The sequence below is a fragment of the Hyla sarda genome, chromosome 3 (assembly GCF_029499605.1).
Source record: "Hyla sarda isolate aHylSar1 chromosome 3, aHylSar1.hap1, whole genome shotgun sequence".
Taxonomy (NCBI): domain Eukaryota; kingdom Metazoa; phylum Chordata; class Amphibia; order Anura; family Hylidae; genus Hyla; species Hyla sarda.
The window spans coordinates 243,555,794-243,569,002 of NC_079191.1; the positions used below are offsets into that span (position 1 = coordinate 243,555,794).

The following is a 13,209-nucleotide window of genomic DNA, read 5'->3' on the forward strand; positions in this document are numbered from 1 at the left end:
TTTGAATTTCCATTCTGTCTGACCACAGTGCTCTCTGCTGACACTTTTGTGTCTCAGGAACTGTCCAGAGTAGGAACAAATCCCCATAGCAAACCTCTCCTGCTCTGGACCGTTCCTAAAATGGACAGAGGTGTCTTGTGAGAGCACTTGTGATCAGACAGAAAGGAAATTCAAAAAGAAAAGAACTTCCTCTGTAGAATACAGCAGCTGATAAGTACTGGAAGGATTAAGATTTTTAATAAGTAATAAGAAAGAATTTACAAATTTGTTTAACTTTCTTTAAAAGAAAAATGTATTTCAGTAGAGTACCCCTTTAAATCGGGGTGTATAACATGACAAAATGCTTATCTTGTTAGCACTACCAAAAGATCAATGAAAAGAGAAAAAGCCACAGTTAATAAAGGCAAAAAAGGCATTTAATATATCAGTTTAAGACATGAAACATAACACATTCATCTTAAATACTATTACATAAAGCATGGCGAAGATAAGAAATGTTGCTTCATAATTAGAAAACTCAATACGACCTGCCAGGAAAACGATACCGTTTTACAATAAATACGGTCCATGCCAAGTGCTAAGAGGGTAGAATCAGAAGTCTCTTGTAAGAAGGTGGGGATGAGGCAAATTCTACTTTCATCTTCAGACAGTATGTAAAAGAAACCAAAACTCTTCATCTCAGGGATTAGTCTGCTGTTCTGACTTGACACTATTTAAAAAGTGGGGGAGGGGGGAAAAACAAAATATATTAAACTAAATAGTAAAGTTTATAGAGCATGCCAAAAAAAAAAAATTTAATGCCACTCAGATGGTTTGGGACTAACTGCTAGAGAAAACACTTAATTAAAAGTAGATATACAGCTACTGCCGTGCAGCTACAGGGGTGTTATATTTGGGTCACTAAAGTGTCATGATTCAGAAAACAAGTATGTGTGCAGCAGAGAGACATTTCTCTGATTTAGATGTAACCTGAAATAAGCATTGACAGACACGTAAAAAAAGGCGGCGCTCATCACTTTAGATTTATTCCAGCTTTATTCGCTACAAACCGCATAGGACAAGACTGGTTAGTATGTTCAGCAAAAGGAAAAGGAACAATGAACATTTCACCCATTAGGGCTTCCTCTGGTTTACCTGTCTTGTCTGATGCGGTCTGTAGCAAATAAAGCTTAAAGAAGTCTAAAGTCTCTTAACTTCTGTCAATGCCTGTATTCTGGAGTGCTCTGTGAGGCTGAGCACATTCCACAGCAAGCTACTTACTAAGTGACGGTGCCCCACAGTCTGAAAGAGTCACCGAAGTGCTTAAAAGGGTACTCCACCCCTAGACATCTTATCCCCTATCCAAAGGGATTGGGAATAAGACGTGTGATCGTGGGGATACCACCACTGGGGACCCCCGCGATCTCCCTGTTACACCAGGCGTTCGTTTAGAGCGTCAAGTGCAGCACCGGAGGCTCGTGACATCACGGCCGCATCCCTTCAATGCAAGTCTTTGGAAGGGGGCGTGACAGCCATCACAACCCCTCCCAAAGACTTGCATTGAGAAGGCATGGACCGTGACTTCACGAGCCTCCGCCCCGCATCGCCACTCATCCAGCACAGAGCGAAGCTCACTTCATGCATCGGTTGTCCGGGTGCCACAGCCGAGATCACAGGGGGTCCCGCTGCTGGGGACAGGGGATAAGATATCTGAGGGGGGGGGGGGGGGGGGGGGAGTACCCCTTTAACTACCAAAAATCTAGTAGTCCCATGGCTATTACTGTTTAAAAACATTGAATAGGGCATGCTTGTTTGAGTTGAGTGACAGAAGGCTTAAAACTCACAAATACAGAGGGGCCTGTCTCAGAAGTGAGGCCCAGTGCAATCTCAACTCCTGACTTGTCTGGATAACATGTCAAATGCTTTTTCAAATGACAGTAACCCTTTAAGAGCTGAGGTAGCCATACATATACAACTAACAGTAGTCCATATAAAACATACAGCCAAGGATGTCAGGGAACTGTGACAGTCCCCTATCCCCAATGAAGGCTACGAAAAGATTTTACGGGGAGTAAAAAAAATAAAAAAACATTAAAATAAAAAAGAAATTCCCTTTTCTCGGTCACCTCATTGTGGAACACAGAGACCATGGGACATCCCAAAGCAGTCCCTGGGGTGGGAAAAGCAACTGCCAGAGAAAGGAAGGCCAGTCCAGAGACTGAATAGATCCATCTGCAGAGAAATGTAGTAGAGACCCAGGGGAAACTGGAATACAGAAACCAACCACCTGGAAGCCCCCACAAAACATGAGGAGAGAACTAGGACCCGAAGGAGGAAACCTTACAGAGACTGGGACTAGACAATCAAATGCATTGAGAAATTGTTGCCCTGGAGGCCCGCTGGGACAAACAAAGTTCTGTCAGGAGAGCGGAATTGACTTCCGACGAAAATATACGATGCAGGACTACCAGGGCCTGGCCAAATGTGGAAGAGAGGGATAAGAAAGCCCAATTCAGAGATACAGCCAAGCAAACATGGCGAGGTGACACCAACCGCCATAAGAGAAACTGTCTGGAGATGCTCGAAGGGAAAGCCCTGCAAGGGGGCCATCCTCAACGGCAGGAGCACGCTCAGAAAGAAGGCCAGAAGGCGGAAACCAGAAGTCACTAGAAAGGACAAAGAGAATTAACAAGATCCAGGTACTAAATCCACAGTCCCAAAACCAACCCATGAGAAACTGGGCTGAAAAGAAAACTCAGAGCATGCCGGAAGGTGGGGAAAAGTGCATGACAGGAAGGACTATGCCTGTCTAGGAAGCGCATATTGGCAACACTGGAGTGGCCGTCATCGGAACCATAGTGTCCCAGATCCAGAAATAAGTAGAGAAACCTTAGGGTCCCACACCAGTTGATATCGAGCAAACCCCAGTCAGAGCGAATCACCTCAGGCAACGTGTGCCCAGTCCAAGACCAGAGTCGGAAGGAGGCCACCCCCTGCAGGACTAGCGGAGAACCGGGACAGGAACCCCGCCAAGTCCAGAGACAAAAAAAAACCCTGCCAAGGTTGAAGTATCAGGTAAGCCATCCAAAAGAACGAAAAATAAGGAACATTCACCTGGAAGGCAGCCCAAAGCAAGAAGGCCCTGAAAAGGTAGAATGAGGGAGAGGGTCCCGAACGAGTCTAGATCCACAAGGGAAGGAGTCCTATACCCTAGAAGAGAATGGCGGGCAAAGTAACAGGCCCTGCTACCACTGGAATCACTGCGCCGCTCACCACTCACAGACACAAGAGACAAGAGGAAAGACAAGTCCGAACCAGCACTAGATCCCAACGGTCAGAACTGACCGGAAGGCTCCAGGAGGAAACATCCCAGAAAAACCAACTGACAAAGAGGGAGACAAGGGACCCAGCTGAGGTGCCAGTCGAGCCAAAGTTAGAATGCGCCGGAACAGAAGACACGGTCTGGATGCGGGAGATCACCCACCAAGACAGTCATCCAAGCAAGGAACAACTGCCAACTGTCAACAAGCAGGAGGATTGACATGCTGCAACCGGAACTGTTGCAGAACCTCGAGGATCCAAAGGCAGCCGACAGAAGAGCCACAGGAGGAAGGACCTGAGACACCCCAAGCAGAGACTGCTGGAGAGAACAGCAGAGGACAAACCGAGAGCACCCTCACTGCAAATGGAAAGGAAGACATGAGACCACACCAGGACTTCCATTATCGCCCCGGAGATGCCTCTCCTTAGGGGCTAAGGAGCCCCTAAGGAAAGGCAACTAGAAGGTTAGGACAGCAACAGCTGTAACTACTCCGAATCCTGCAGCACTCTGCCGAAGGCCGATGGCAGGGAGAATAATAGAAACCAAAGCCACAAACCATCCAATAACAGGAGGCCAAAGGACGACAGATGAAATAACAAAGGTAGGAACCGCACAAGACATGCTTAACTCCCTCTAGGAAGGGGAAGCAGAAGGGCTGAAAGCCCAAAAGCCGACAGCCCACAAAGCTACTGCGCGTCCGGCAGTGGAAGGGAATAACGAGATGGCTGCAGCAGCCATAATAGGGGTCACATAAGAAAAACAATACCTCCCCTAGAGAGGAGAAATGCAATGACCACATGAGAAATAAGTAGTAGGTCACAAGACCACAAATACACGCTGCATGGAAGGGAGAAAGTGAAGGAAAGGAAAACTAAAATGTCTGTAGTTTAGTGCAAGTATGCTGCAAACCTGCCCCTCCAAAAGGGAGGGGCACCAGTGCACTGGCTACAGCAGATAACATGCTAATTACCGCCCATGGAAGGCCACAGATACTCCACAAATGGAGGGGGCACATGCCATCACTGACATGTGCCCAATGTATACACAGGGCCACTCCACTGGACCCCCCCATGTTAGTGGCAGGGCACCACAACCGCCTCCACAGAGGCAATTATGGCACGGGCCTCCAAGCCAGGAAAGTGGCAGATAACACTGCAATCCAAAAGGTAAACCATCCATGGAGGCAAAAAAGTGGTCACCACCGCTGTAGAAGGTACATTGCATCTGCCAGGACACATTCAGTGGACAACTCCCACTGGTAGCAGAGGACTGGAATCTCAGCCGCAAACTGCTCTCCGAGGTGCAGTAATGGGTCCATGCAACATCGGTCTACCTGCACGTATAGTGAGGTAACGTAACTACAGCCGCGGATGAGGCAGGCAACACGCTCCCTGCAGGAGACGTAGAGGGTCCATTGCACAACGGTCAACTCTCACAGTGGAGTACCAGAACTGCAGCTGCGGGAGACATCATGCTCTCCATGGGCGTAGTAATGGGACCATGCTACATCAGTCTACCCACACATATAGTGAGGAACTGGAACTGCAGCTGCGGCAGGCATCACACTCCCCGCAGGAGATGTAGCGGGTCCACTGCACATCGGTCAATGCAGAGGGTCCATTTCCCATTACCCCCATGGAAGCTGCAAAGAGTCCGTTGCACACGCCGGGGCACCACATCCAGCCACCTCGCACAGTTAGTGGGGTGATGGAGTGTAAGCTGCAAATCGGTACAGGTGACCAATGGAGAAGGAAAGGGGCAGGCTGCCACCAGGTTACTTGGCATCCCCCAAGGGACGATAAGTGCAGTGTGGCGAGCCACGCTGATAATCATCTCTGAGTCTGTGTCCGTGTATATTAAAAAATAAATAAATAAATAAATAAAACATAACCCCCCTTGAAGCAGACCAACAGGTTGTTGCGGGAAAAAAGACCAAGGCTCATAGCAGTTGCTCAGAAAACAGGCTACAAAGCACATATAGTGTGGACTCCAGGCTAGGAATGCAAATTGGTACAGTACGGAAGGTTATGTGCCACAAACACCTGGACACAAGGCCATGCACTTCAAACGTTGGAAGGGGATGGTCAGGTGTAATAACACTTCTGACCGATACAACCCCCTACAGAAGTGGTTCTCAACCTTTTTGGCGACTGTACCGCCAAAAGGCTGAAAGTATGTCCGCGGGTACCCGGGACAAAAGGCCAGTTCTTACCTTTATACTAATATGATACTTAATCCCCTAGTGCCATTATACCCCCTCCATCTTAATCCCCTTGTGCCATTATTATCCGATATGACATGATGGAGGGGGGAAATGGCACAAGGGGATTAAGATGGAGGGAGGAATAATGGCACAAGAGAATAAAATGGAGGGGGGAGGGAGAGGGTTAATCATTACTTCCCCCCACCTCCATTTTAATCCCTTTGTGCCAATATACCCCCTCCATATTTATCCCCTTGTGCTATTATTATCGGGTACGGCAAATGGGGATCAGAGGGGAGGGGGGGGGGGGGCATGGGGCGATTCATTCCCCCCCCCCCCATATTAATCCCCTTGTGCCATTATCCCCCCTCCCTCTGATCCCCTTTTGCCATTACTACCTCCCCCTCCCTCTGATCCCCTTTTGGCATTACAGCGCCCCCCCCCTTCCATCGCGTACCACTGGTTGAGAACCCAGGCCCTACGGCAAGTCAGTCAGACTCAAGCTATGAGCCGAGGTGAATTAGAGCACTGCAGCCGAAGATACTGCGATAGCGGGCAATGCATAGGGTGATTGAAGCAAGCTTCTAAATCAGCCTACATCCTCAAAAATCTATTTAATATATGGTCCCCAGATAGAGGGGGCATATTCATATGGAACGCTTCACAAACTTGCATCATCCTAGCACAGGAGCCAGCTAATCTACTCTGTAGCATTCCATATAGATATGTTTGTATTTATTTATTTGCTTATTTTGTATTTTTTGGTATATGTGCTGCCAAAGCAAGTACTTTAGGAGGTAAACTGACAAGAACAAATACTAAACTTGACTTGGGAACAGCCAAAAGGCTGGGGGAAATACCAAAGAAAAGCCATGCAGAGTAATAGCTATTTTTGGCCACTAGAGTGGAGCCTAACCAAGGAGAGAGGACAGTGCTGTACCACCATCCAGCCACTGGAGGGCGAAGAGCCCATGGGAATTTATTATTTTTAAATAAATCAAACAGCGCAGCCTGCCGGGAGGAGGATGTGCATGAGGAACCATGCCCCCCGTGAGCCGCCCGCAGAACAGTAAGAGGGGAAGCCAGGGGCTAAGAACAATACAATGATGGAGCGGCAGCTGCCGTCCCCGCCGCATGATGGGGTGTCGGCCGCACTATGTGGCCAATACAGGGCAGGCCGGGAGATAGGTCATATGACGTGGCAGGCACCGCCCCCCACTGAGGAATCGCCTGGCCACGTGGGACCGGAAGCCCGTCTCCCCAAATGCAGAGGGTCCTTAGCCAGTAAAGAAAAAGAACGCGGCCAAAGCAATGCGCCTGATTGGAGACCCGCTGCCCCAAGGAGACTAGCCTTGGGGCAGAATGTCAGAGGGTCTCCGGTCAGCAAGAGTGGCTGCAAAGCATGTCTAGCGAAGGGTGGGAGAACCTGACCCCCCCCTCTAGCCAACAAGGAGGGCAGTGGGCACACAGGCGAGAGTCAGCGAGGAGGAGCGGAAATATAGAAATCTGTGGCCAGATTAATGAGGAGGACCGACCCCTGCGGTATGGCAACGAGGAATCCGGGCCAGCGCAGCCACATGTAATGGCGGCTGAGGAGGTGGGCCTATTTGCAAAGGGCACCCCCAGAAGAGCATAGAGAAGGGAGGGAGGGGGGGAAATGTAGTTCATACTCACCCACGGACTCCATTTTCCTATACTCACCCTTGAAGTCTTCAGTCAGCTAAAGCGAGGCGGGCAGGGGCAAGTGGGGGACCCAGACCCAGGGTACTACCGCCAGGCGCTGATCGTTGGCAAGAAGGGGTTGATGATGCACCGTGCCCCTTCATCACATGTGAGAGATTGGGTAGCGCCATGCTCCTGTTGCCCAACCTAGAAAAATAACAAAAGGAAAAAAACCTAACTAGACATCCCTAGCTAGAAAGTATTAAAAGAGAAAAGACCAGGTCTGGAGAGCTCCAGACCTGTGTCTGCCTCCTACTGACACTTAGTTAAAACTAATTAGCTGAGCCTTTATCCTGCTGGGAGGAGCAGACTTTTTTTGCCTTGCATCAGCCTCCTAGTGGACAGCAGCATAATACCCATGGTCTCTGCGTTCCCCTAAAACTGTCGCAAAAAAGTCTCATGTGCGACTACTCTATTTTTTTGTGCGACTTTTTGATTGTGCAGTGTCCTAAGCAAAAAAGGAAACTTGCTTACCAAAGCAAAAAGTGATTTTTGACTTGCAGTGGTCAGAGATTCATCAAGTGCAAAAGTCGCAAAAAAGTGGCATCACATGAAAAAACCTACAAAATTTACTCTGGCTCAGACATGGAGCAGAAAACACCACTATCAAAAGCAAAAAAAATAAAAAATTTGCTTACGTGAAAGAAATTTATCTACAGGCTGAAACCAGTTGATAAATAAGTCACACATAAGCAAAAAAAAATAGTCAGAAAAATAAAAAGAACTAAAAAAAGGAATACATAAGCAAACAGTGATAAATGTCCCCCAATGTGTTTAGTAAAAGGCTAGATTACCTAGAATTTACTTCAAACACAGTGTTGTAAAACTGTTTGGCCATGGTTGGCAATATTAATGCTGGCTGCAACCATACTTTTAACCTAATCCATTGCAGAGTGACAACTTCACAAGCAAATCTGGAGATGGTGATCATGTGAGCTAACTTTCCCCCTAGTTGTCACACTGTACATTTTTATGAATCTGTAAACTTTGTAAATCTGAATGGATGAAATGCAAATAATTCATAAAAGTTACCCCTTGGTGTCCATTTTTTCTACAACATTGTCCTTTGATTTATCTTCTTCCTTAGCATCTGTTAAGAAGTTGACAATATTTTTAGGTTTCTTTATAGAAGCAGTAACAAAAAATCTAAACAATGCATTACTACAGATTTACTGCATGGTTGTTTCCAAGGGCCAAATAGTCTCACATTACAAAAAAATGTTGTGCATCTTAACCAAACAATGGCTCGGCTGGGTGCCAATGGCCAGACAGGTTAATTACCTTTACTTTAGATGTCATGGTTGCTATTGACCGTAGCATTTAAGAGGCTAAACTACTGAGATTAGTGTTCTCTCAAATCTTAGTGCTTACTAAGCGGGCTAGAGCTATGGTATGTTAGCAGATAAGCTCTGCCGGTGAGTAATATCACGAAAGGGAACTGTTTACCCCTGCAACTGGATGCCCAAGTTATAGAGGAAAAATTACTAATTAAATGTAAAAAAACAAACAAACATATGTATCTATATTAAAAATGTACAAAAAATGCTTTACAAAGGAAAGGAGATGTCCAGCGCCAAGTGTTGCCATGAGAAATGACAAGGACTCAGATACAGTGATGCTTTTCGGCCCGTCGAAACGCGTCACTGTATCTGAGTCCTTGTTTCTCATGGCAACACAATAAAGAAGTTCCTTTGCACAAACTTGGCACTGGACATCTCCTTTCCTTTGTATGTTATACGGACTATCCCCGGTCCAGCCCGAGTGCAGCAACAGAGGGTGAGCTGGATAACTATCTTTGCTTCATATTGTACAAAAAATGCTAAATGCTAAAGAGTATCATCATTTTGGACGGAATCACTCGGCTGTTAAGGTGCTAACTGAAGTTTCGGTTTAAAATTATTACAAAAACCCCAGCAACTTTTAAACCCATGACTAAAAATACTAAAGAAGAAATGTTAATAGTCTGTTGAAGAAATCTAGATTGCTCAATCATTACCCGATTTCTTGTCATCAGTCTCTTTTTTGTCCTCTTCAAGTCTTGCTTTTTTGGTTCCCTTTTTGTGATCCGATACATTACGTCTTCCTCCTTCACCTTCATCCTCAGAGTCTGAAAACTCCTCCTCACAAGCTATCCGCTTGTCAGATGCCCGTACTGGAAAACAGTAATAAAAAAAATTGTTCCTCTCTTGCTCTGGACACTTCCTGACAGAGAGATGAAAGTCTACACAACTTCCTCTGGAGCACACAGAAGCTAATAAGTACTGGAAAGCTTGAGCTTTTTAACTAGAAGTAAATGGCAAATCTGTATAAAAATTTCTTTCACTAGCTAATCTAAAAACCAGCAACCAGTAATGTTCAAAAAAAATAAGGACATCCATAGGGCTCCTGAATGCCAGGCTATTTCACTAGGCAACAGATATCATTGGTGGAAATTAGGGCTGGGCGGTATGGCCAAATATGTGTATGGCGGTATTTTTGTAACTTATGGCGGTTCCACAGTATATAACTGTATTAACCCCCCCCCCCCACCCCCAAATTATTAGCCCAGCGCTGCACTGTCCCCATCGGGGTACTACTCCCGTCACCCGCAAGCGCTGCCTTCCTCGTCCTCCTGTTTGTTGCGGCCGCCGGCACTGACACTCTATACTGTGCGGTATCCCTATGCCCGGCCTGCAAATGGTAAGCAAAATAAACTAACGCATGTTCCGACATCGGCATTACGCTGGGGACATGAACGTCGGAGAGACGTCAGCCTATCACTGGCCGCAGCGATGTTCCGCCTCGGCCGGTGATAGGCTGAGCCCACTGTCATGTAAGAAGCCGGCTTCTTACATGACAGTGGGCTCAACCTATCACCGGCAGAGGCGGAACATCGCTGCGGCCAGTGATAGGCTGACGGCTTTACAACGTTTCCGTCTCCAGGAAGCAGGTCCAGACCGACGGGGAAGGCGAGTTAAAGTTTATTTTGTTTACCTTTTGCAGCCCGGGTATTGGGATACAGTAGTCTTCAACCTATGGACCTCCAAATGTTGCAAAACTACAACTGTCCGGGCATGCTGGGAGTTGTAGTTTTGCAACATCTGGAGGTTGAAGACCACTGGTATAGAGTGTCATCGCCGGCGGCCGCAACAAACAGGAGGACGAGGAAGGCAGCATTTGCGGGTGACATATGTGAGTAGTACCCCGATGGGAACAGTGCAACACTGGGATGATAATTTGGGGGGCGCAGAACAGCGCTCGCGGGTCACATATGATTAGTTCCCCGATGTGGGGACAGAGCAGCGCTGGGCTGATGATTCATTCCCGAGGGGGAGGGGCCAAACCGGTATTGCGGTATGGGTTAAAATTCATATCGTGCAGCACAAAAATTTCGGTATGAACCGGTAGCCCTAGTGGAAATACAGTTGAGGAGCTGACCCAGACAAGTTCCAAATTCATTTCAATTACAAACAAATTCAACTCACTTGAGATACGCTTGTCAGGATCTTCACCTTCTTCATCACCGCTGTCTTCTTGGATAGCATCCTCCGGTATAGCCTGCATCTGAACACCAGGAGCGTGTGGCAACATACGCAGGTTCTCAAACAGGCGCTGCCTAAGCAAATGAGAGATTAAACAGGAGAAATAACAGGTATCAGGATGGTGACTATGATAAGAGGGCATTTGTAACAAACATCATTAATGCTCTATATATAAGTTTGATATGTAATTTTATTATGACATTATACACAAGCCTCATATGTTACAAGTAATTAGCATAAGAGAATCCATCTTTTTCATTCAAATAGGACTTCTTGGAGAAATAAAGTATTTATATTAGATACATTCATTGGATAAGGATTACTAGAGAGTGATTTGGTAAAGATTGAAAACTTTTCCCAAATACATATAATTAGAAAAAAAAAAAAGGTTTTTCCTTTTTGCTTTTGCAAAGAGATCAAAATTTGCAAGACTCTTCTTCTCTTGGAGGTACCAACTGAGGGGACAGCTAATACTATACGGCATATAAATGACAAATTGGTTTTTTTGCTTACCCTAAATCCTGGTCAGATCTGAGAACATCAATTCACCTGTTTTACTTTTTCAATCACTATTCCATAGAAAACAATGGGAGAATCGATTTACCCATTTTTTTCTTGTACATTTTTCAAAACGTAAATCACAAACCTTGTGAATTTTTCCCCAATGGATACTAACAGACAAAAAAATCTGTGAAACTCAAATTAGGCAAAAGTTTTTCCACACTTCCCACAAAAAACCTGAACTTCATACGGAACATAATTTATTAGCCATGTAATGTTTTCCTGCGTTTTTGGTAGCTCAGCTTAAGGAAGAGGATACAAATTACTAATCTGCAAAATAAATAATATAGCTGCTTGTAATGGGTTAATCTGCTAGAGGACGACATAGCTGCTTGTAAAGGGGTTAGTTAATTTTAGTTTCTTTCACACACAGCCATCCTGCAGCAGCCGAACCAAACTCAGGAAAAAGTATACCCATTAGTTGGCCTTCTTCAGGATTACATGACTTCTACCTAATAAAAAAAATCATCCAGCATGAAGTAAAATAGTAGCACAGATCTCCCGTGTTTAAAGTCTCCTACACAATTGACCTTTGCAGTTTAGAAGCAGGAAGTCTCACAGACCTGTCAAAATAGCTGCAACCTACTAAATTAGAGAGGAAGTTCTTTAGTCTTTCTAATTATCTATATTTGAGAAAAGTTTCATACTTTAGTCTATTAATTCATGAGGTTTTCCAGTAAGAGATAGGTCCTATTTGAAGCTGAGTGTTTTTCCCCCTGACTGCAAATAAGGAAGAAAATATATTATTCTTAGAATAAGATATGACTTTGAATTATTAGATACACACTTTTTGCTGAGCTGATGTTTCACAGGGTCAGAGATTGGATATGTCTGCATTACCCTTAAAAAAAATCTCATCCCCTATCCAAAAAGGATAGGGGAAAAGATGTCTGATCGCGAGGGTCCTTCCCCTTGTCCCTTGTTCTCCAGGGCAGCAGCAGCGGCATCTGGAACATGGAAGCTTGGAGCTTCTGTGTTCGTGACGGCACGCCATGCCCCCTCCATGTCTAAGGTAGGAGGCATGGTGGCTAGTAACTAGCCGTCACGCCTCTCCTCCCATAGACATGAATGGAGAGGGTGTGGTGGCTGTAGTCGCCAGTCATCCTGCACAGAGCAGAGTTCGCTCCGTGCACGAATGACTAGGGTGTCAGGCTGGAGATCACCGGTGTCCCCAGCAGCGGGACCCCCGCTATCAGACATCTTATCCAATATGTTTTTCAACGGAGTACCCCTTTAAATTTGCTAGGATAAAACACATTAGATAATCTCCTTACTTTATTTTTTCCATGTACTCAGGGGTGTTCTGATTGGTCATATTAGAAGGACTAATATGTAGCTTAAAGTCTGGACCGAAATATTCAAAGTAATCATTGTATGGCAATTCTGGGAAGACATAAAGAGAACATATAAGTAACAATTAAATCCAACATATCAGTATTACATCAGAGGGACTAAGTGTCCATAGGCAACAGATCCTATTAAGGTCCATGGGATTTTTCACAGTCGTTTGTCACCCATTTGGTTCCTATTCAGACTTTAAAACTTTGTTCTTTTCTGTCTGGCAACAGTGCTCTCTGCTGACATCTCTGCTTGTCTCGGGAACTGCACAGAGAAGAATAGGTTTGCTATGGGGATTTGCTTCTATTCTGGACAGTTTCTGAGACAGATGTCATCAGAGAGCAGATAGACAGAAAAGAACAACTCAACTTCAGCAGTTCATAAGTACTGAAAAGATTAAGATTTTTAAAGTAATTTACAAATTTGTTTCACTTTCTTGAGCCAGTTGATATATAATATATATCTCTATCTATCTATATAAAAAAATAAAAAAAGTTTTTTCCTGGATAACCCCTTTAAAAGCTGTGTATGCACATAGAAGATATTCTGTAAGGTGTAAGATC

General features: G+C 45.4%; 1 protein-coding gene across 2 annotated transcripts in view; it reads right to left on the minus strand.

Moving 5' to 3' along the window:
* Nucleotides 1–398: 398 nt before the first annotated feature.
* HDAC2 (histone deacetylase 2) overlaps nt 399–13,209 on the minus strand; it is a 59,574-nt gene continuing 46,763 nt past the window's right edge. For both annotated transcript variants that reach the window (XM_056566351.1, XM_056566352.1), the window contains exons 10-14: nt 12,583–12,691; nt 10,691–10,821; nt 9,223–9,378; nt 8,259–8,316; nt 399–709 (exon numbers count right to left, since the gene is read on the minus strand). In XM_056566351.1, the coding sequence (XP_056422326.1) occupies nt 679–709; nt 8,259–8,316; nt 9,223–9,378; nt 10,691–10,821; nt 12,583–12,691 (485 nt within the window). In that variant the 3' untranslated portion in view covers nt 399–678. The remainder of the gene's footprint in view (nt 710–8,258; nt 8,317–9,222; nt 9,379–10,690; nt 10,822–12,582; nt 12,692–13,209) is intronic.